This window comes from Pavona decussata, unplaced genomic scaffold (genome assembly GCF_977016875.1).
Source record: "Pavona decussata unplaced genomic scaffold, jaPavDecu1.1 SCAFFOLD_377, whole genome shotgun sequence".
Classification (NCBI taxonomy): Eukaryota; Metazoa; Cnidaria; class Anthozoa; order Scleractinia; family Agariciidae; genus Pavona; species Pavona decussata.
This window is the reverse complement of record NW_028145752.1, coordinates 217657-235792: the sequence shown is the minus strand read 5'-3', so window position 1 is coordinate 235792 and position 18136 is coordinate 217657. Positions and strand designations below refer to the sequence as shown.

Below are 18136 nucleotides of genomic sequence, written 5' to 3'. Positions count from 1 at the left end.
TGTTCTGTTTTTAGCTGCAACTTCATTTTTTGGACCTCTTCTTCGAATTGAAGTTGTTCTTTTTTCGCGTTGATTTCTGCTTCTTTTTCGCGATTGCGTAACCATTTACGTAAGTTTCCGAGTTCCATGTCCGCTGCGTGTAATTTCGCGTCCACGTTGTCGTTCCAAGTTTGAGTTTCAGTTGCGTCTTCTTTCTTTTCGAGTTTCTTCGCTTCAAATTCCAGTCTCAGGTCGTTTACAGCGTCCGAGATAGTCTTCAAAGTTTGTAGATGTCGCTCGATAGCCTCCGAGTTGCCACTCTCAATGACCAGGCTCGTTCTCTTTTCGTTTATATACAACTGGGCGAGTTTGATCTCCAGGTTGCTCTCTGTGGCTTCTGTTGTTTCTAGCTCGACAAAATTCAGGACAAATTATGCTCACAACAATTTGCTTGTCCTAAGCGTCCCGTCGGAGGTGCCAGGTTTAGAGAATTGTTCGCTTCCAAAACAGTATTCCCCAACTTGAGTCACGATAAGATAGAGTTTTCACGTTTTATTCCAATAATCACGATCTCCTAATTCTCACAGCAATCACGTTCGCTCCCAACTAAACTTTAACAACTTTCTATTGTCCCTTTATCACATGCGATCTAGTTACACAAGCACTGATTGAGTAATACCACCAGTAGGCTCCAGATTGGTTCACTTAGCCATGAGGTAATCTCTGAAATGTCTGCGGAAATTACCTTTGTACTGAACAACTTAACGATATCACGCATCTCATTTTTCAATCAGCTATTGTCAACGTAGCATAACTCTCAATGTAATGCTAAATTTACCGACAGCTTTTACTTTAATAACTAACAATTCAAAAATTCAACGTGAATACCATTCATATCTTAGCTTCCTGTTCACAAGTAACCAAGAGGCTAAGTTCCAGAGATATGAATAGTTTCTATATGCCAAGTAAACGCTTCCTGTTAAGAAAGTTACCGAAACTAAAATATTAGTACATGTATACGGCGCTTGCACTCAGTATATGTAAGTAATAATCCACATTAATAGTCCCGTGTTCACTGCTGTCGTCTTGCTGCTTATCCTATGGGATGATCCAGAGGGAACGATTCCAGAATTGCAGTTGTTCCCAGTACAACAAGAATTTTCAAAATCGAAAGACCAGCTAACGGACGAGGAAGTGCAGTATGGTCTATCGCTCCTTGTGATGTCACAGGTCTGTCCTTGGGCGCCACATCTTTTGTAGAAGACAGTTTTCCTTTCTTGACCAGCGCTGCATGTCATTTTGCCTGTGACACAATTCGGTGATCCAGATGGGCATGTGGTTCTAGTCAGCTTAGAATTGCAATCTTCCCAGGACACTTCACTTGTACAACGGCCGGCCACAACTTAGACAAAGAACTGAAACAAACACATTAAACCAAACTTTAAAGAAGAATCGTAAATACTATCGAGAAAACTAGCTCTTTTCTCGATCCCTTTGAAAAAGAAATTACCTTAAAGAGAGAGTAGTTATAAAGCGTTGTTCTTCAAATATTGAAATCTCTTAACATTGGTATCTGTTTTGTCCACAAAATGCTAGTACAAAACTTTTATCAGCGAAGCAGTTAGAATATAGAATAACTGAGGCAGGCGTATTTTGCAGAATGCAACATTTAACGCTCTCTACAACATTTAGCACTTGAATACTATTTAGGGCTCAACACTGATTTTAAATACGGTTAGCTAAGCTAATGGTTGTTGTTATGGCAGAAATTTTACATTATTGGGCTTGCTTTAATTCGGAGTTCAGCGGTCGCCGTTCTGCAACATACCCGTGCAAGAATAAATCAGGGTCCCAAAGGGTCCCTGGATCCCTGAAATTTCTGCTGTGGAGCCCGGAGCCCAAAGACATTTTGCGCGGAGCCCGGAGCCCAGCATTTTCAAGTTTGATCATTTGAGTTCCCAGATTGCATTGATTCTTGATTACTGCCGTTTTGTGTTTGTTTGAACGTGTTAACGGGCATAAAGAAACAGAATCTGAAGAGAGGATAGTACATAATACAAGTATACGCGGTTATCTCAGTTTACAATGATATGCAACAACTTATTTAGGGATTTAATGAAAACTTTGTTATAATTGTAGTGAGCGCAATAAAAACAACTTTATAGTAACCGGACGTTCCTTTAGCAATTTGCTCTCAGGTATATCATTTACCCAGTCCTTAATAGATAATAATGTTTACTGTTCATCTGATTCATGACCCTTTCCATCCTGACTTTCGGGTCTTCGCCAAGCAGGGTGCATAGACGAAATGACGGTTAAATGGTTTAATCTAACACCAAATCCCCCTCGAATCCCAGTGTTTTATACCCTCACAAAAATTCACAAACCGATATTAGTCGGAAGACCTATCATAGCTGGGTGTGATGGCCCAACAGAACGCCTATCATCATTGGTAGACAAACTACTTCAGCCAATAGAAAAAATACAGGACTCGTATCTTAAAGATACGACACTTTTCATAAGGTTTATTGAAGGCACTAGGGTGCCTAGAAACGCTTTTCTAGTCCCAATGGATGTCACTAGCCTTTACACGAATATCCCACAGGAGGAAGGAATCACTATAGTATGCAACGCATACGAGAACTTTCATGCCAATAACCCTCCTATAGCTACAAATTTCCTCAGAGAAATGCTCAGTCTTCTACTGAAGGAGAACTCCTTCCAATTTAACGGGAAAGACTCCAAACACACGGAACTGCCATGGGCACTTAAAAATGGCAGTAGCTTTTCCCAACATCTTTATGGCATCTATAGAAAAGGAGATCTTAAGGCAGAGCGTTAACAAACCACTAGCGTGGAAAAGGTTCATTGACGATGTATTTTGCTTGTGGGATACAAAAAAAAGAAGAAATAGTACATTTCATTGAGCAAGCAAATTCGTACCACCCTACCATAAAGTTTACCGCTGAAAGGCCCGTTTACACGTTAAAAGAGAAGGAACGGCTCGGTTAGAAACAAGTACCAGTTCCAGACGAAATCTCCAGTTTACACGTACAAATTCTGTAATGTACCTAGCAGAAAAAGGCACGGTACTTGAGAGCCCCTTGGAACGGGTACTAGACCGTTTACACGTTGTTTTCTGCGAGACCGATAACGATAGAGCCCGCGATAATTAAACAAAAGTGCTTCGATTAGTTGTTCATATGTGCTTACACATGCAGTACACTGTGCGTATCTCCGACTATCATAGATTTACAAGCACTTTTCTGGTTTCTTCTGAGGAAGAGAACACGAAATTCACCTTTGACAGCGCGAGTGATCCTTCAAAGAAATGCTTCTGAGACAATGTACCGAATAAGGAGAAAAACAAGCCTTACGGTTCTCCTATTAACAGCCTTTGTATCGCACTTCACAGTCGCACGGAGCTTGTGGCAAATTCCAAGAACAAGCGATTGGTTTGATCTTGCATACGGCACTTACTCTGACGATCAATGGTATGCTAAACAACTGACGTGGAGTACTACGGGCTCAGAAAAAACGAAACAGAACAGTACCGAAAAAAGGGCGAGCGTTTACACGTTGAAAAGAAAACGAAAATGTGGGTACGGAACCGTTTTTTATAGGTTCCGTTCCGAAAGGGGTCCATGGCCGCCTATGGACCTTTTTAGGAACGGAAAGGATAAGACTGGAACAGGTCAAATACAGTTTACATGTCAAAATTTGTCGGAGCCGTTCGTCTTTTTATCCGAGCTGTTCCAATTTTTTCGGTCGTGTAAACGGCCCTGAAGTCTCACAATTAGAAACAACATTCTTGGATACAACAGTCTATAAGGGAGAGAGATTCGAGAAAGAATCGATTCTCGACGTGCGCACACATTACAAACCTACTGAAACATTTCAGTAGTGTTTGAGGAAAACATTAGAAACTTTAAAACACGCCTGGCATCGAGAGGTTATCCTAGTAACCTGGTGGGCGAAATCCTCTCCGAAGTTATACTTCACAAAAAGAAAGAACGCTCTTACACAAAAACAGAAAGCGCACAAGAAAATTCTACCCTTCGTGACACAATTTCAACCATGACTGCCATGTTTGAAAAATATTCTAATGGACAAATGGCATTTAATACAAAACCAGCCTCTGCTAAGAGAGATATACAAGGAACCTCCCTTGATCTCTTATAGAAAAGGGAAGTCGCTTAAAGACATGCTTGTTTTAAAAAGCAAAACTATAAAGGCTTTCATCACAATGGGCACACAGCGGGAGTCGTGCAGGTCTGTCATTTACCCCATTTAAACAAGTTTAATATTTAATCCACTTTTAAATAATAGGAGATAATATAACTGGCTGCTTGGGTTTAAAAAAAATTGATCAGAATTGCTGACTTTTTTTATTTGTGTATTTGATTTAGCGTTAAAAATAGAATTTTTACATATCAAGATTGTAGACCAAAGTGGAGCCCGGAGCCCTAAAGCAGATGATGTGGAGCCCTAAAGCCCTGAAATTTTCACCTTGGAGCCCTGGAGCCCTGCATTTTTAAGGCCGGAGCCCTGGAGCCCTAAACCCCTTTGGGACCCTGATAAATGTACTATCTTACGACATGAATGAGAGTAATTCAACGCACGACGAGACAATAATGTACTTTACATACTGACACGCTTCTGTCTTCTGAAATGGCGCCGATGGATGCACTGTTGAGTTCGTCATAAATAAGGTTGACTTACTTTCTCGAGGAAATGTGAAAACCAGGATGGTAACGGACACATGAAAGTAACTGGTCGCCATCGCTTTGAATTCCACAACGCTTCAGATCAGTTCTTCAAAGCCGAAGCTGACGAATGTCTTCGAGACAGATAAAATGTCGGGTTGTGACTCTTTGGAGCACCAAAGTCCACTGGGAAGTCACTTTACATTTGAGGGGGGAGGGGATCGTAAGATAACCAAAGATAATAAATGGAGCCGGAGAATGATAAATAACACACAAAGAACCAAAGTACATTATTAAGGGGGGACTTAACGTAAACGCCATTTTACCGCACTTTACATGGCTTTAATGGAAATATCTCGTTCACGTTTCAAGGACTTCAAGCGATCCGAAAACTCTATGTTCATCCCGTAAATCTATGTTGTGAGGTGTTTTGTGAATTTTGGAGTGATTTTTGGGTATATTTGGGAGGAGATAGTTTTTCTAGAAGGATTGGTTAAATTAAGAGAAATAAGAAATATTGAAGAATTAGTGAAGTTTTCAAATAAGAATGTGTAGTTAATGATTAATAGACGGATACCAAGTTAGTCCACTAGCAACCTGGGGTGCTCTTGCGTCGGTATCAACTGTCTGTTAATGTACCAAAAATCATTTTCTTTCTTCTATCCCTTCTTAAAACCACTTCAAATTTCATTCAAATTTAGGTTAAGTCCCCCCTTAATTTAAATTATAAGTGGATAAATTCTTGCAAAGTCAAAGCCACTACAAATTCTCTTTTTAAAAGAAATTTCGAAGTCCACCTGTCTCCAAACTCAAAATGGGCTCGTCTCATTTTCTTAGAAAAGGCGGACCTAGAAAAGTGTCGTTGAATCCGAGAAATTACGTTGGTTAAACTCACTTGAACAAACATTGTCTTTCGAAAGTCTGTAGAAACACTGTAGACTTATAGCAGTGAACATCTTTTACAGAAAAATTCAACAATTTTCGCTTTAAAGAAGTCGGGGAATAGGTTATGGCGTGGTGAGCTTGATTGCATTGACAACCTAGCTCGAAATGTAAATCCTTCTAATTTCGCTTTTATTAATTTTTTGTTTTGTTTTCGTTAAAGCTTGATATTTAACATGACCGTTTGCCTAGCCACTTGGAGAATTCTGTTAGTTCTGCATGGGCTGAACATTACTCTAATTAGCCTCCTACTGGTTAATATCGTCTATTTCTGACGGTGTAGGTGACTATATCCCGAGTCTACCCGCAGCCATTTCACGCAAAGGTACTCTGAATGCAGACTGAGTCCTGTCCCCGGCTGTATAGACCTAAGTAGTGGGTTTTACTAGTTAATACTGCTTTATTGGAGATCAATGGTCTCCAGATAGCACTAAGAACGTACGTGCTTCACTCCAAATATTCTGGGAAACACTTGTGTGTTCAGCCAGGCGTACATTACTTTAATTAAAAAAAAATTGACCACAAACAAAAAATGATATTGAATGTGTTTTTATAACAAAGTCACACAATTTGGCAAAGACAGGAAAAAGAATAAACATCCGCTTAAAGATCTATTGCAACAAACTGCTCTTAAAAAAATCTAGCAAACTACCAAGGTACACGAATACGGCAACATTATGTCAAGAAACTTAACTTGTCTTTCCGTAATATCGAAGGAAACTTCAGTTTGTGTAGAGCCCCATTTACAAGCGCAAAAATATCGGAATAGCACCTCCAGGAGGTAATATTAGAACCCCTCTAATTAGGGGCACCGGTGTCGGACATTGTGGCGGAAAGTGCCGTGTCGGTTCTTTTTTCCGGGTGTAAATGGCACTTAAGTCATGTTAGAATCTTCAACACTTATTTGTGCTCTCCTTGGTAGCGAAAATGATTAAAGCGACAGCAACACTCGTTTACCGAATTCAGGTAACGCAGAATTTTTTGGTAAGTTTCTTTATTGGGGCAATAACTTGATTTTCAACGAGGATTTCGTAATAACAGCTGCAAGGTATAATGTCCAACGCGCTATCAGTAGACAAAGTGCATGCCACCAAAGTTTATTCATAACTAGTGGAAATATATATGCACTGACGGAGCATCAAACCGAACTAATTTGAAACTTAATTTTAAATCTTTAACTCTAAAAAAAAAAGATCCCTCAGATGTTGAGGGGGCAATTAAAGTCTTTCGGTGTCCTCTGCGGTTCCACTCGTTTATTCTGCGCGTTCGCTTTACCTTAAGTCGAACGCTCATATAATCTGACCAATAGCGTCGTTTTATGACCATATTTAGTAGTTCCCGTTTCCTTAAGTAGAGGGCGTCCACTGTTCCTCTTTCTGTTCACAGTCAACGCCTACCTTCCAGAACGCCTAGCTTCGAACTCAGCTTCTGTCTCCCGAGCTCTAGTCATGGCTTCAGTGAAATTTGTACGTGAGTTTGAACTTGAAGAACCTTCCGTCTTACGAAGTCGCAGTTCAACTCGCACTGCCGCAGCGGTTTCCGATGGTAAGGCCCAGGGGCTTGTCGATAATGGAAGCCTGGTTTCCTTTGCCTCCAATGTGACGGGCCAAAAGAAACAAGACGTCCTATACTCCACTCTGCTGGCGCAACGGGCTGCAAACAAGAAATACGACCGCTTCAATGACACTGAAAATTGGTACAAGTTTTACACTGACGTGATAGGAAAGGTTGGATAGGTCCTGCAAGGCTTCCAGTTCGATGAATACCAGTCTTCTCAGTCCGATTTCAAGATTTCCCAGATAACACTGGAACTGTTGAGCGCCCTGATCGGACCTGAAGCCGAATTGATGACAGTCGTGAAGGCAACTATCGATAACTTGGCAAAATCTTCAGAAGGGATCACTCTGTTTGGTTCCAGCAGCGCCTCAGAGAAACACGGAAACTTCCAAATTATTCCGTGTACAGTCGACAAGAGTAACCAGGTCAATGTTGCCTTCGTTGGTGCCTATTTCACGGCCAGTCAAGTCTCCAATAACTACTTCTTCTTCACTTACTCCAAGCAAGACATCCACCTTTTCAAGGCAGCTAAGGTGTTCACCTTAAACGAAGATCTCTATTCCCAAGTCCGCGAGACAGTTATTAAGAAGCTGGGGGATGTAGTCAAGACCGACATTGACGACCTGCAGATATTAACTGTTCAAGTTTAACATGCCAGTACAAGTCCGTATTTATTGACAGTAATGTTTGTACCTGCCACTTTACATATTCTCTTAGTTTTTCATAGTATAAAAAATAGACTTGTTCTCCTACACTGAAACTATTACAGTGTTAACAAAGTAAACTGGACTGAACAGTTAGGCGTAGAGCCACGGTCTGTGTAGCTTATTTGTTTTGGCAGCGGACATTTGTAATCATCAGATTATATTTGCCATGATCTTGTAGGATTTTTGTGTAACGCAGTAAAATAAACTATGAAAACGTGGGCCGATTAAATTTTTATTTGCTTATTACCTAGCTGCTTACAACAATTTGAGGTAGATGAACAACACCTTTCAACCACTATCTTTGCCATTCCATAATACAGTCGGACCTCTATTAAGCGGCCACCCTAGGGACTTTGAAAACTGGCCGCTTAATAGAGGTTGGCCGTTAAATAGAGGTATCGAATACAGCACTTTACTGACAACTGAATAATTCGGGACTTTGGAAAGTGGCCGCTTAATGGAGGGTGGCCGCTTAATAGGTGGCCGCTTAATAGAGGTCCGACTGTGGTTGAAACTGGTGAGAAAAAAACAACTGGCGTGAAATTAAGCCCCTTACTTTGATGTTCATATGACCATTACAGGAAGAACCACTTTACATGCCATAGTAAATAGTACCAAAGGAATGAACTTCTCAGGCATAGCAGCCAGCGCTACTCCACTTGAACAGCATACTAGACAGCGCTACTAGTGAGAACTTGAATAAATGGCTTTAATTTGAATGGTCACAATTTAAAATTGTACCCACAGACTCAAAAGTTAGAACCACCTTGCATAGCATAATAAACAACACAACAGCAAAGTATTGTTTAGCAGCTTTCATTTGAATTCCCACGTCACAATTTAGATTCTTTTGAATGGTGCTAGTTTATGATTTCATCCAGAGACTCAAAAGTTGTAACGACCTTGTAAAGCATAACAAATAGCACCACAACAAAGCACTGCTCATTATCTTTCATTTGAAAGGACATACTCAAAGGGCCCTAGTCAGGCACACCTTTGTTTTTGTTTATATGCGAGAGTCTGGCTATTATATTTTATTCGGAGCATGTCGAAATAAACGAAATCACTGTGAAACTACTAAAGATAATGGAACACAAATTACAGTAAAGCAATAAGATTTCGCTTCACCATGCAATATCAATAATTTCGATGGCATCAAAAATGGCGGAGGCTGACTAGGGTCCTTTAAGGATTTCACCGGAAACCTACCAATTTAGAACCACCTTGTAAAGCATAATAACCAGCACCAATGGAAAGTATTCCATAAAAACTTTAATTTAAATGGTCACAGTCTCAAAAGTTAGAACCATCCAGTGTATAGCACAATAAACAGCACCACGGGAAAGTACTGGTGAGCAGCTTTCATTTGAATGTTCCCAGTTTAGGATATCATCCACAGACTCAAAAGTTAGAACCAGCCAGTGTATAGCATAATAAGCAGAACCACAGGAAAGTCCTCCTTAGCAGCTTTTATTTGAATGGTCCCAGTTTAGGATTTCATGCACAGACTAAAAACTTAGAACCACCAGGTGTATAGCATAATAAACAGCACCACAGGAATGTACAGTACTGCTTAGCAGCTTTCATTTGAATGGTCCTCGTTTAGGATTTGATCTAGACACTCAAAACTTAGAACCACCCAGTGTGGTTAAGATAGAAGTTGAAAATGAAAACGTGTCAACGTACAGAAATTTAAAGACCCCTTTCAAGAGCATCAACACATGTTTATTTTGAAGCTTCTCGTGCAAAAGGAGCTATTTATAGAACAGATAAACAACTAAGATCATACGGCTTTCACTTCTTGGAGAGAAACCCACCGAATTGAAAACATGCATATGATAGCTTTCCTACAAATCAGAGTCGTTTTGTATTACATAGCAGCTTTTTACGCGGGATGCCCTGAGGGGGCATACCGTGTCTAAAAACGGGACGATTTCTTTTTCCTCGTAGCCACAAATCTGTATATTAATTACGCGGGATGCCCTGAAGGGGCATACCGTGTCTAAAAACGGGTCGATTTCTTTTTTTACGCGGGATGCCCTGAAGGGGCATACCGTGTCTAAAAACGGGTCGATTTCTTTTTACGCGGGATGCCCTGAGGGGGCATACCGTGTCTAAAAACGGGTCGATTTCTTTTTTTTTTTCTTCCTCGTAGCTACAAATCGGTACATTAATTTATTCATTAAACTCACCCCTCTCCTACTCGGGGTGTATTGTTCTGATTGTCTTCAACAGAAGCAGCCCAATCAAAATCCATTCTTGTCGCTTACATCGCGAGGGAGGGGACCCACTCACCCCTACCTGTGTGACGTCAACGCATCATTTGATCTATTTATAAAAAACAGATTAAATTTGGCACCATATTGTTAAAATGTTCTGGACTCAAGTGTGCCGTTTTCAAACGGAAATTTCACCATTTTGAAGCGGCAAATCGAAAGAATAACTTCTATAAAGCACCCGACAATTAAAACGGTGGAAATTGGTGAGTTCCTGGCGAAGGAATCGTGCTTTGTTTGACAGTCTTAGACCACGACGCGAGACTGAAAAGAGGTCATTGAGAAGCTTACGTTATCGCAATGGAATTCCCGCAATTTCCCTTGAAACCCTGAGTAGCGTAACACAACGGAAACAACGTAACGCAATAGTCGTCACTCAAACTATTCCATTGGCAAGGATAGTTTTATCAATCGGCGAAGCATACAGTTGGAATAAATGAATCAGCCCCAGCATCACGCGTAATGCCAGTATAGCAGGCATCTTTTTTTTTTTTCTTCCTCGTAGCTACAAATCGGTACATTAATTTATTCATTAAACTCACCCCTCTCCTACTCGGGGTGTATTGTTCTGATTGTCTTCAACAGAAGCAGCCCAATCAAAATCCATTCTTGTCGCTTACATCGTGAGGGAGGGGACCCACTCACCCCTACCTATGTGACGTCAACGCATCATTTGATCTATTTATAAAAAACAGATTAAATTTGGCGCCATATTGTTAACATGTTCTGGATTCAAGTGTCCCGTTTTCAAACGGAAATTTCACCATTTTGAAGCGGCAGATCGAAAGAATAACTTCTAAGAAGCATTCGACATTTAAAACGGTGGAAATTGGTAAATTCCTGGCGAAGGAATCGTGCTTTGTTTGACAGTCTTAGACCACGACGCGAGACTGAAAAGAGGTCATTGAGAAGCTTATGTTATCGTAATAGAATTTCAAAAATTTCCAGTGAAAGTCTGAGCCGTGTAACACAAGGAAAACAACGTAACGCGATCGTCGTGACTCAAACTATTCCATTAGCAAGGATAGATTTATCAATCGGCGAAGCATACAGTTGGAAATAATGAATCAGCCCCAGCATCACGCGTAATGCCAGTGTAGCAGGCATCTTGTTTTTTTTTTTTCTTCCTCGTAGCTACAAATCGGTACATTAATTTATTCATTAAACTCACCCCTCTCCTACTCGGGGTGTATTGTTCTGATTGTCTTCAACAGAAGCAGCCCAATCAAAATCCATTCTTGTCGCTTACATCGCGAGGGAGGGGACCCACTCACCCCTACCTGTTTGACGTCAACGCATCATTTGATCTATTTATAAAAAACAGATTAAATTTGGCGCCATATTGTTAACATGTTCTGGACTCAAGTGTGCCGTTTTCAAACGGAAATTTCACCATTTTGAAGCGGTGAATCAAAAGAATAACTTCTAAGAAGCACCCGACATTAAAAACGGTGGAAATTGGTGAGTTCCTGGCGAAGAAATCGTGCTTTGTTTGACAGTCTTAGACCACGACGCGAGACTGAAAAGAGGTCATTGAGAAGCTTATGTTATCGTAATGGAATTTCAAAAACTTCCAGTGAAAGTCTGGGTCGCGTAATATAATACAAGGGAAACAACGTACCGCAATCGTCGTGACTCAAACTATTCCATTAGCAAGGATAGATTTATCAATCGGAGAAGCATACAGTTGGAATAAATGAATCAGCCCCAGCATCACGCGTAATGCCAGTGTAGCAGGCATCTTGTTTATTCATTAAACTCTCCCCTCTCCTACTCGGGATGTAATGTTCTGATTGTCTTCAACAACAGCAGGCCAATCAACATCCATTCTGGTCGCTTTAATCGCGAGGGAGGGGACCCACTCGACCCTACCGGTGTGACGTCAACGCATCATTTGATATATTTATTAAGGACGGATTAAATTGTCGCGCCATATATTGTTTACAAGTTGTGGACTCAAGTGTGCCGTTTTCAAACGGAAATTTCACCATTTTGAAGCGGTAAATCGAAAGAATAACTTCTAAGAAACACCAGACATTTAAAACGGTGGAAATTGGTGAGTTCCTGGCGAAGGAATCGTGCTTTGTTTGACAGTCTTAGACCAAGACGCGAGACTAAAAAGAGGTCATTGAAAAGCTTACATTATCGTAATGGAATTTCACAGATTTCCGGTAATAGTCTGAGTCGCGTAACACAAGGTAAACAACGTAACGCGATCGTCGTGACTCAAACTATTCCATTAGCAAGGATAGTTTTATCAATCGGCGAAGCATACAGTTGGAATAAATGAATCAGCCCCAGCATCACGCGTAATGCCAGTGTAGCAGGCATCTTGTTTATTCATTAAACCCTCCCCTCTCCTACTCGGGATGTATTGTTCTGCTTGTCTTCAACAACAGCAGGCCAATCAAAATCCATTCTTGTTGCTTATATCGCGAGGGAGGGGACCCACTCACCCCTACCTGTGTGACGTCAACGCATCATTTGAAATATTTATTAAAAACATTAAATTTGTGGCGCCATATTGTTAACATGTTCTGGACTCAAGTGTGCCGTTTTCAAACGGAAATTTCACCATTTTGAAGCGGTAGATCGAAAGAATAACTTCTAAGAAGCACTCGACATCTAAAACGGTGGAATTTGGAGAGTTCATGGCGATGGAATCGTGCTTTCTTTGACAGTCTTAGACCACGATTGCAGACAGAAAAGAGGTCATTGAGAAGCTTACGTTATCGCAATGGAATTCCCGCAATTTCCCTTGAAATCCTGAGTAACATAACACAAGGGAAACCACGTAACGCGATGTTCGTGACTAAAACTATTCCATTAGCAAGGATTGTTTTATAAATCTGCGAAACATACAGTTGGAATAAATGAATCAGCCCGAGCATCACGCGTAATGCCAGTATAGCAGGCATCTTGTTATTTAATAACTAACAATTCAAAAGTTCAACGTGAATACCATTCATATCTTAGCTTCCTGTTTACAAGTAACCAAGAGGTTAAGTTCCAGAGATATGAATAGTTTCTATATGCCAAGTAAACGCTTCCTGTTAAGAAAGTTACCGAAACTAAAATATTAGTACATGTATACGGCGCTTGCACTCAGTATATGTAAGTCATAATCCACAGAAATAGTCCCGTGTTCACTGCTGTCATCTTGCTGCTTATCCTATGGGATGATCCAGAGGGAACGATTCTAGAATTACAGTTGTTCCCAGTACAACAAGTATTTTCAAAATCGAAAGACCAGCTAACTGGCGAAGAAGGGCAGGATGGTCTATCGCTCCTTGTGATGCCACAGGTCTGTCCTTGGGCGCCACATCTTTTGTAGAAGACAGTTTTCCTTTCTTGACCAGCGCTGCATGTCATTTTGCCTGTGACACAATTCGGTGATCCGGATGGGCATGTGGTTTTAGCAAGCTTAGAATTGCAATCTTCCCAGGACACGTCGCTTGTACAACGGCCACAGCTTAGACAAAGAACTGAAACAAACACATTAAACCAAACTTTAAAGAAGAATCGTAAATACTATCGAGAAAAATAGCTCTTTTCTCGATCCCTTTGAAAAAGAAATTACCTTAAAGAGAGAGTAGCTATAAAGCATTGTTCTTCAAATATTGAAATCTCTTAACATACCACTGTAAAGTTATATAAATTTGACAATTGGTATCTGTTTTGTACACAAAATGCTAGAACAAAACTTTTATCAGCGAAGCAGTTAGAATAGAATAACTGAGGCAGGCGTAATTTGCAAAATGCAGCATTTAACGCTCTCTACAACATTTAGCATTTGAATACTATTTAGGGTTTAACACTGATTACAAAGACGGTTAGCTTATGGTTGTTGTTATGGCAGAATTTTTACATTATTGGACTTGCTTTGATTCGGCGTTCGGCGTTCGCCGTTCTGCAACATACCGGTGCAAGAATAAATCTACTATCTTACGACATGAATGACAGGAATTCACAGTACGACCAAGCAAGTATGTATTTTACATACTGACACGCTTCCGTCTTCTGAAATGGCGCCGATGGATGTACTGTTGAGTTCGTCATAAATAAGGTTGACTTACTTTCTTGAGGAAATGTGAAAACCAGGATGATAAAAGACACATGAAAGTAACTGATCGCCATCGATTTGAATTCCATAACGCTTCAGATCAGTGCTTCAAAGCCGCAGCTGACGAATGTAGACAGATAAAATATCGGGAGTGTGATTCATTGGAGCGCCAAAGTCCACTGGAAGTCATTTTACATTTGAGGGGGCGGGGGGGGGGGGGGATCGTAAGATAACCAAAGATAATAAATGGGGCTGGAGAATGATAAATAACACACAAAGAACTAAAGAATGCATTATTTTAAATTCTTCCAAAGTCAAAGCCACTACAAAGTCCCTGGCTAAAAGAAATTCCGAAGTCCACTGGTTTGTCTCAAAACCAAAAATGGGCTCGACACATTTTCTTAGAAAAGGCGGACGTAGTAAGTCGGTGTCGTTGATGGCATGTACTAAAACCAGGAACACCGGAACACCGGAACACACCAGAACACCAGAACACCCCGGAACACCGGAACACCGGAACACCGAAACACAGAATTTGACGGTGTTGTTTTGTTTTCCTATTACAGACACTGTAAAAAATAAAGTGTCAATGTAATTTGTTACCCACGTTTAACGAAAGAGCTTAGAGCTCGTTATAAGGTGTACGTGTATGAGATCGAATTAGAATTTAGAAGTGTTGGTTTTAGGGTTAGGGAGGAAAACAGGAGAACCCGGAGAAAAACAAACAACAAACTCTACCTTCATATGACGGTGGGTCCGGGGAGCGAACCAATCGTTGGAAACAATTATCTTCAGACCCATGGAACTGTAATAGGTACAAAAATGGCCGTTGCATTTGCAAACATCTTTATGGCCGTTATTGAAACAAAAATGATAAGTCAAAGCAAAAGAAAAAAAAAAACAAAAAACAAAAAAAAAGAATGGAAACGTCTTATTGATGACAAATTCTCACAGTGGGACAGTGACAAAAAGGAAATTAACCTGTTCATTGAGCAAACTAACAATTAAATTTACGGCCGAAATTTCAGAGAACGAGACAAACTGTCTTCATAATTATTTTAGTTTAAAGGAGAACGTTTCGGTAATGAATCGATCCTAATGAATTGATCCATGCGTATTACAAGCCTATTGAAACCTTTCAGTATACACATTGTATCTCGAGCCATCCACTGGGTATGAAAACAGGTTTTATTAAAGGCGAAGCACTCAGACTACTGAGAACAAACTCTTCTGAAACAACGTTTGAAGAAAGTATCTCCAATTTTAAATCGCGCCTCATAACGCACGGATACCCCAACAAGATGATACAGACAACGTTATGAGAAGTCAGTTTCACCGAAAGACAGTCAGCTCTACAACAAAAGAAAAAAACTCGTAAACAAATCTTGCCTTTTGTCACAACATACCACCCATCGGTGCGTAGCCTTATAAAAAATGTTGATGCAAAATCGCAACACAAAACCAGCCTTTGCTGAAAAACATATTCAAAAATCTGCCAATTACATCCTACAAGAGAAGACAATCTCTTATGACTTGCTCGTTAGGGCAAAAATACAAGGCAGTGTACATAAAAATGTACACAACATAACGCAGTGAGCCGTACAGGCCGGTCATCTTTATTATTATCACTGTTATAATTGGAAAAGTTAAATATTCTTTTAAAAGCTACAACTTCCTTCTACGGGAGTGGAATTTTGCGTCTGAGATGGGGGGAGGGGATGCCTTCCTTTTTTATTCTTTATTTGTTCTTTTCTTTACCTCCTTACCTGCTTATTTCTTTATTTCTTTATTTCTTATTTATTCGTTCTTTCTTTCTGTTTTTCTTTTTACATTTTTTCTATATTCTATTCTAAGCTCTTTCGTGTTAAGTGGGTAAACAAATTACTTTGACATTTTATTTTTTGCATGGTCTGTAATGGGAAAACAAAACAACACTGTCAAATTCGTTGTTGCAGTGTTACGATGATCCGGGGTGTTCCGGTGTTCCGGAGTGTTACGGTGTTCTGGGGTGTTCCGGTGTTCCGGACTGTTCTGGTGTTCCGGGGTGTTCCGGTGTTCCTGGTTTTAGTACATGCCGTCGTTGATTCCGAGAAATTACCTTGATTACACCCGACTTTAACAAACACTGTCTTTCGAAAGTTTGTAGAAACGCTGTAGCAGTAAGTATCTTTTACAGAAATATTAAACTATTTTCGCCTTTAAAATGTCGGGGAATAGGTTATAGAGTGGTGAAGGATTACAGCTCGAATGTAAATTCTTCTATTTTCGCTTTTATTATTATTTTTTTTGTTGTTGTTTTCGTTCAAGCTCGGAATTTAACATCACCCTTTGCCTAGCCACTTGGAGGATTCTGTTAATTCTCAATAGGCTGAAAATTATTGTAATTAAAGTTACTACTGGTTAATTTTGTTTATTTCCAACTTTGTAGGTGAGTAAATCCCGAGTCTACCCGCGGCCATTTGACATCAAGGTACTCTGAAGTGTGGACTGAGTCCTGCAGTCTCCGACTGTATAGACCTAATTAGAAAGTTTTAGTTTTTTATTTTTCTGATTTATTGGAGATCGATGGTCTCCAGCTAAGGACGTACTTGCTTCGCTGACGGCGACGGCAACGACAACCCGGGCGATGTAAAACAGAGTAAAAACAATCGCTGTGTAGGTCAGTACCGGTCTAAATTTTTGTTCATTTCTTTGCTGTCCTCTGCAGAACAACAAAGGGAAATGACTAAATTCAAGGTTTTTACCGTGTTTTGTAGAAGTTGAAAATAATCGCGAAGTAGAACAAATGAAATAAAGTTATATTTCAAGTGACCGGTTCTCGTTTGGGTTGCCGTCGTCACTGCTTTAAGTTCCCTTGTCTTGAAACACTTGTGTTTGCACTCAGACGTACAACGTTACTTTACTTTGTTTGCATAAATCCGCCACAAACAAAACATGAAATTGAATGTGTGTTAATAACAAATCAAGTCACACATCTTGTTAAATGCAGTGATGAAAAATTACCGATCGAAGCTCCATTGCAATATATCGAAACTGGCCTTGAAAATAATGCCTATTGAGCCCTTAGACTCACTCATGTTGTTACGTATGTTCATCACGGGTTTACATACTAAAACTGTGAAAACTCGAGCTGGCCTATAGTTTGCGTGGCAGAGGTCAAGTCACATATAAATGGAAACGGCTTGGAATTGGTAGCTAAAGCATATGGAAGATTAACTAGAAAGTATCTGACTATATTCATAAATTAACCGTGATTTTAAGTGGTACGTGCCTTTAATTTAAAGGTGAATAAATAACCTTGAATTAACGAAGATATAAAAGCTAAATTCAGTTTTGACAAGGGTCAAACAGGACACTGCAACACCGCAAATAATTTCGTTTCGCCGAACACCGTAGGTTTAAAAACATAAACATCGCACACTGCAGGGTTTGAGATCACCACAATCACCGCATGGTTGGGATTTTATTAACCAAAACACCGCACAAAAAATCAGCAACACTGCAATACCGCAAACACCAATGTCCCCTCTCTTAGAGTACAATTGAAGTCCTTCAATTTTCCCTCGGAAACACATCCTCCTTGTTCCTCTCGAGAAAAAAAATGCGTGTACTGAAAGGTTTCAGTCGGCTTGAAATGTGTTTCAATATGCAATATGGAATGATGATGGGAGAGATTGCCTTTGTATACAACTGTGTCCAGAAATGTTATCTCGACATTTGAGATTTCAGCCGTAAATTTGATTGTTAGATGATATGAGTTTGCTTGTTCGATGAACCGTTATATATCGTGTTTACCAGTGTCGCACAGAAAAAAGTTATCTAGCCTCCCATATATTATTGTTGTTGTTGTTGATGTTGTTGTACGTAACTGCCCCTAAAAATTTTACAACTGATATGTGCACTTGA

At 40.1% G+C, this 18136-nt stretch overlaps 1 protein-coding gene and 1 pseudogene across 2 annotated transcripts; one reads left to right on the top strand and one right to left on the bottom strand.

The window, feature by feature from the left end:
* The first annotated feature begins 7075 nt into the window (after positions 1-7075).
* LOC146452170 (uncharacterized) lies at positions 7076-8109 on the top strand (annotated as a pseudogene). The gene has a single exon (XR_014859810.1). The product of XR_014859810.1 is annotated as an uncharacterized LOC146452170 (transcript).
* Positions 8110-13086: 4977 nt separating this feature from the next.
* Positions 13087-14361, bottom strand: LOC146452169 (uncharacterized). The gene is made up of 2 exons (XM_085098149.1): positions 14244-14361; positions 13087-13652 (listed from the first exon to the last, which is right to left on the bottom strand). Exons 1-2 carry the CDS (start codon positions 14317-14319, stop codon positions 13273-13275), a joined length of 456 nt encoding a protein of 151 aa, XP_084954275.1. The 5' UTR covers positions 14320-14361; the 3' UTR covers positions 13087-13272.
* Between the last annotated feature and the right edge of the window lie 3775 nt (positions 14362-18136).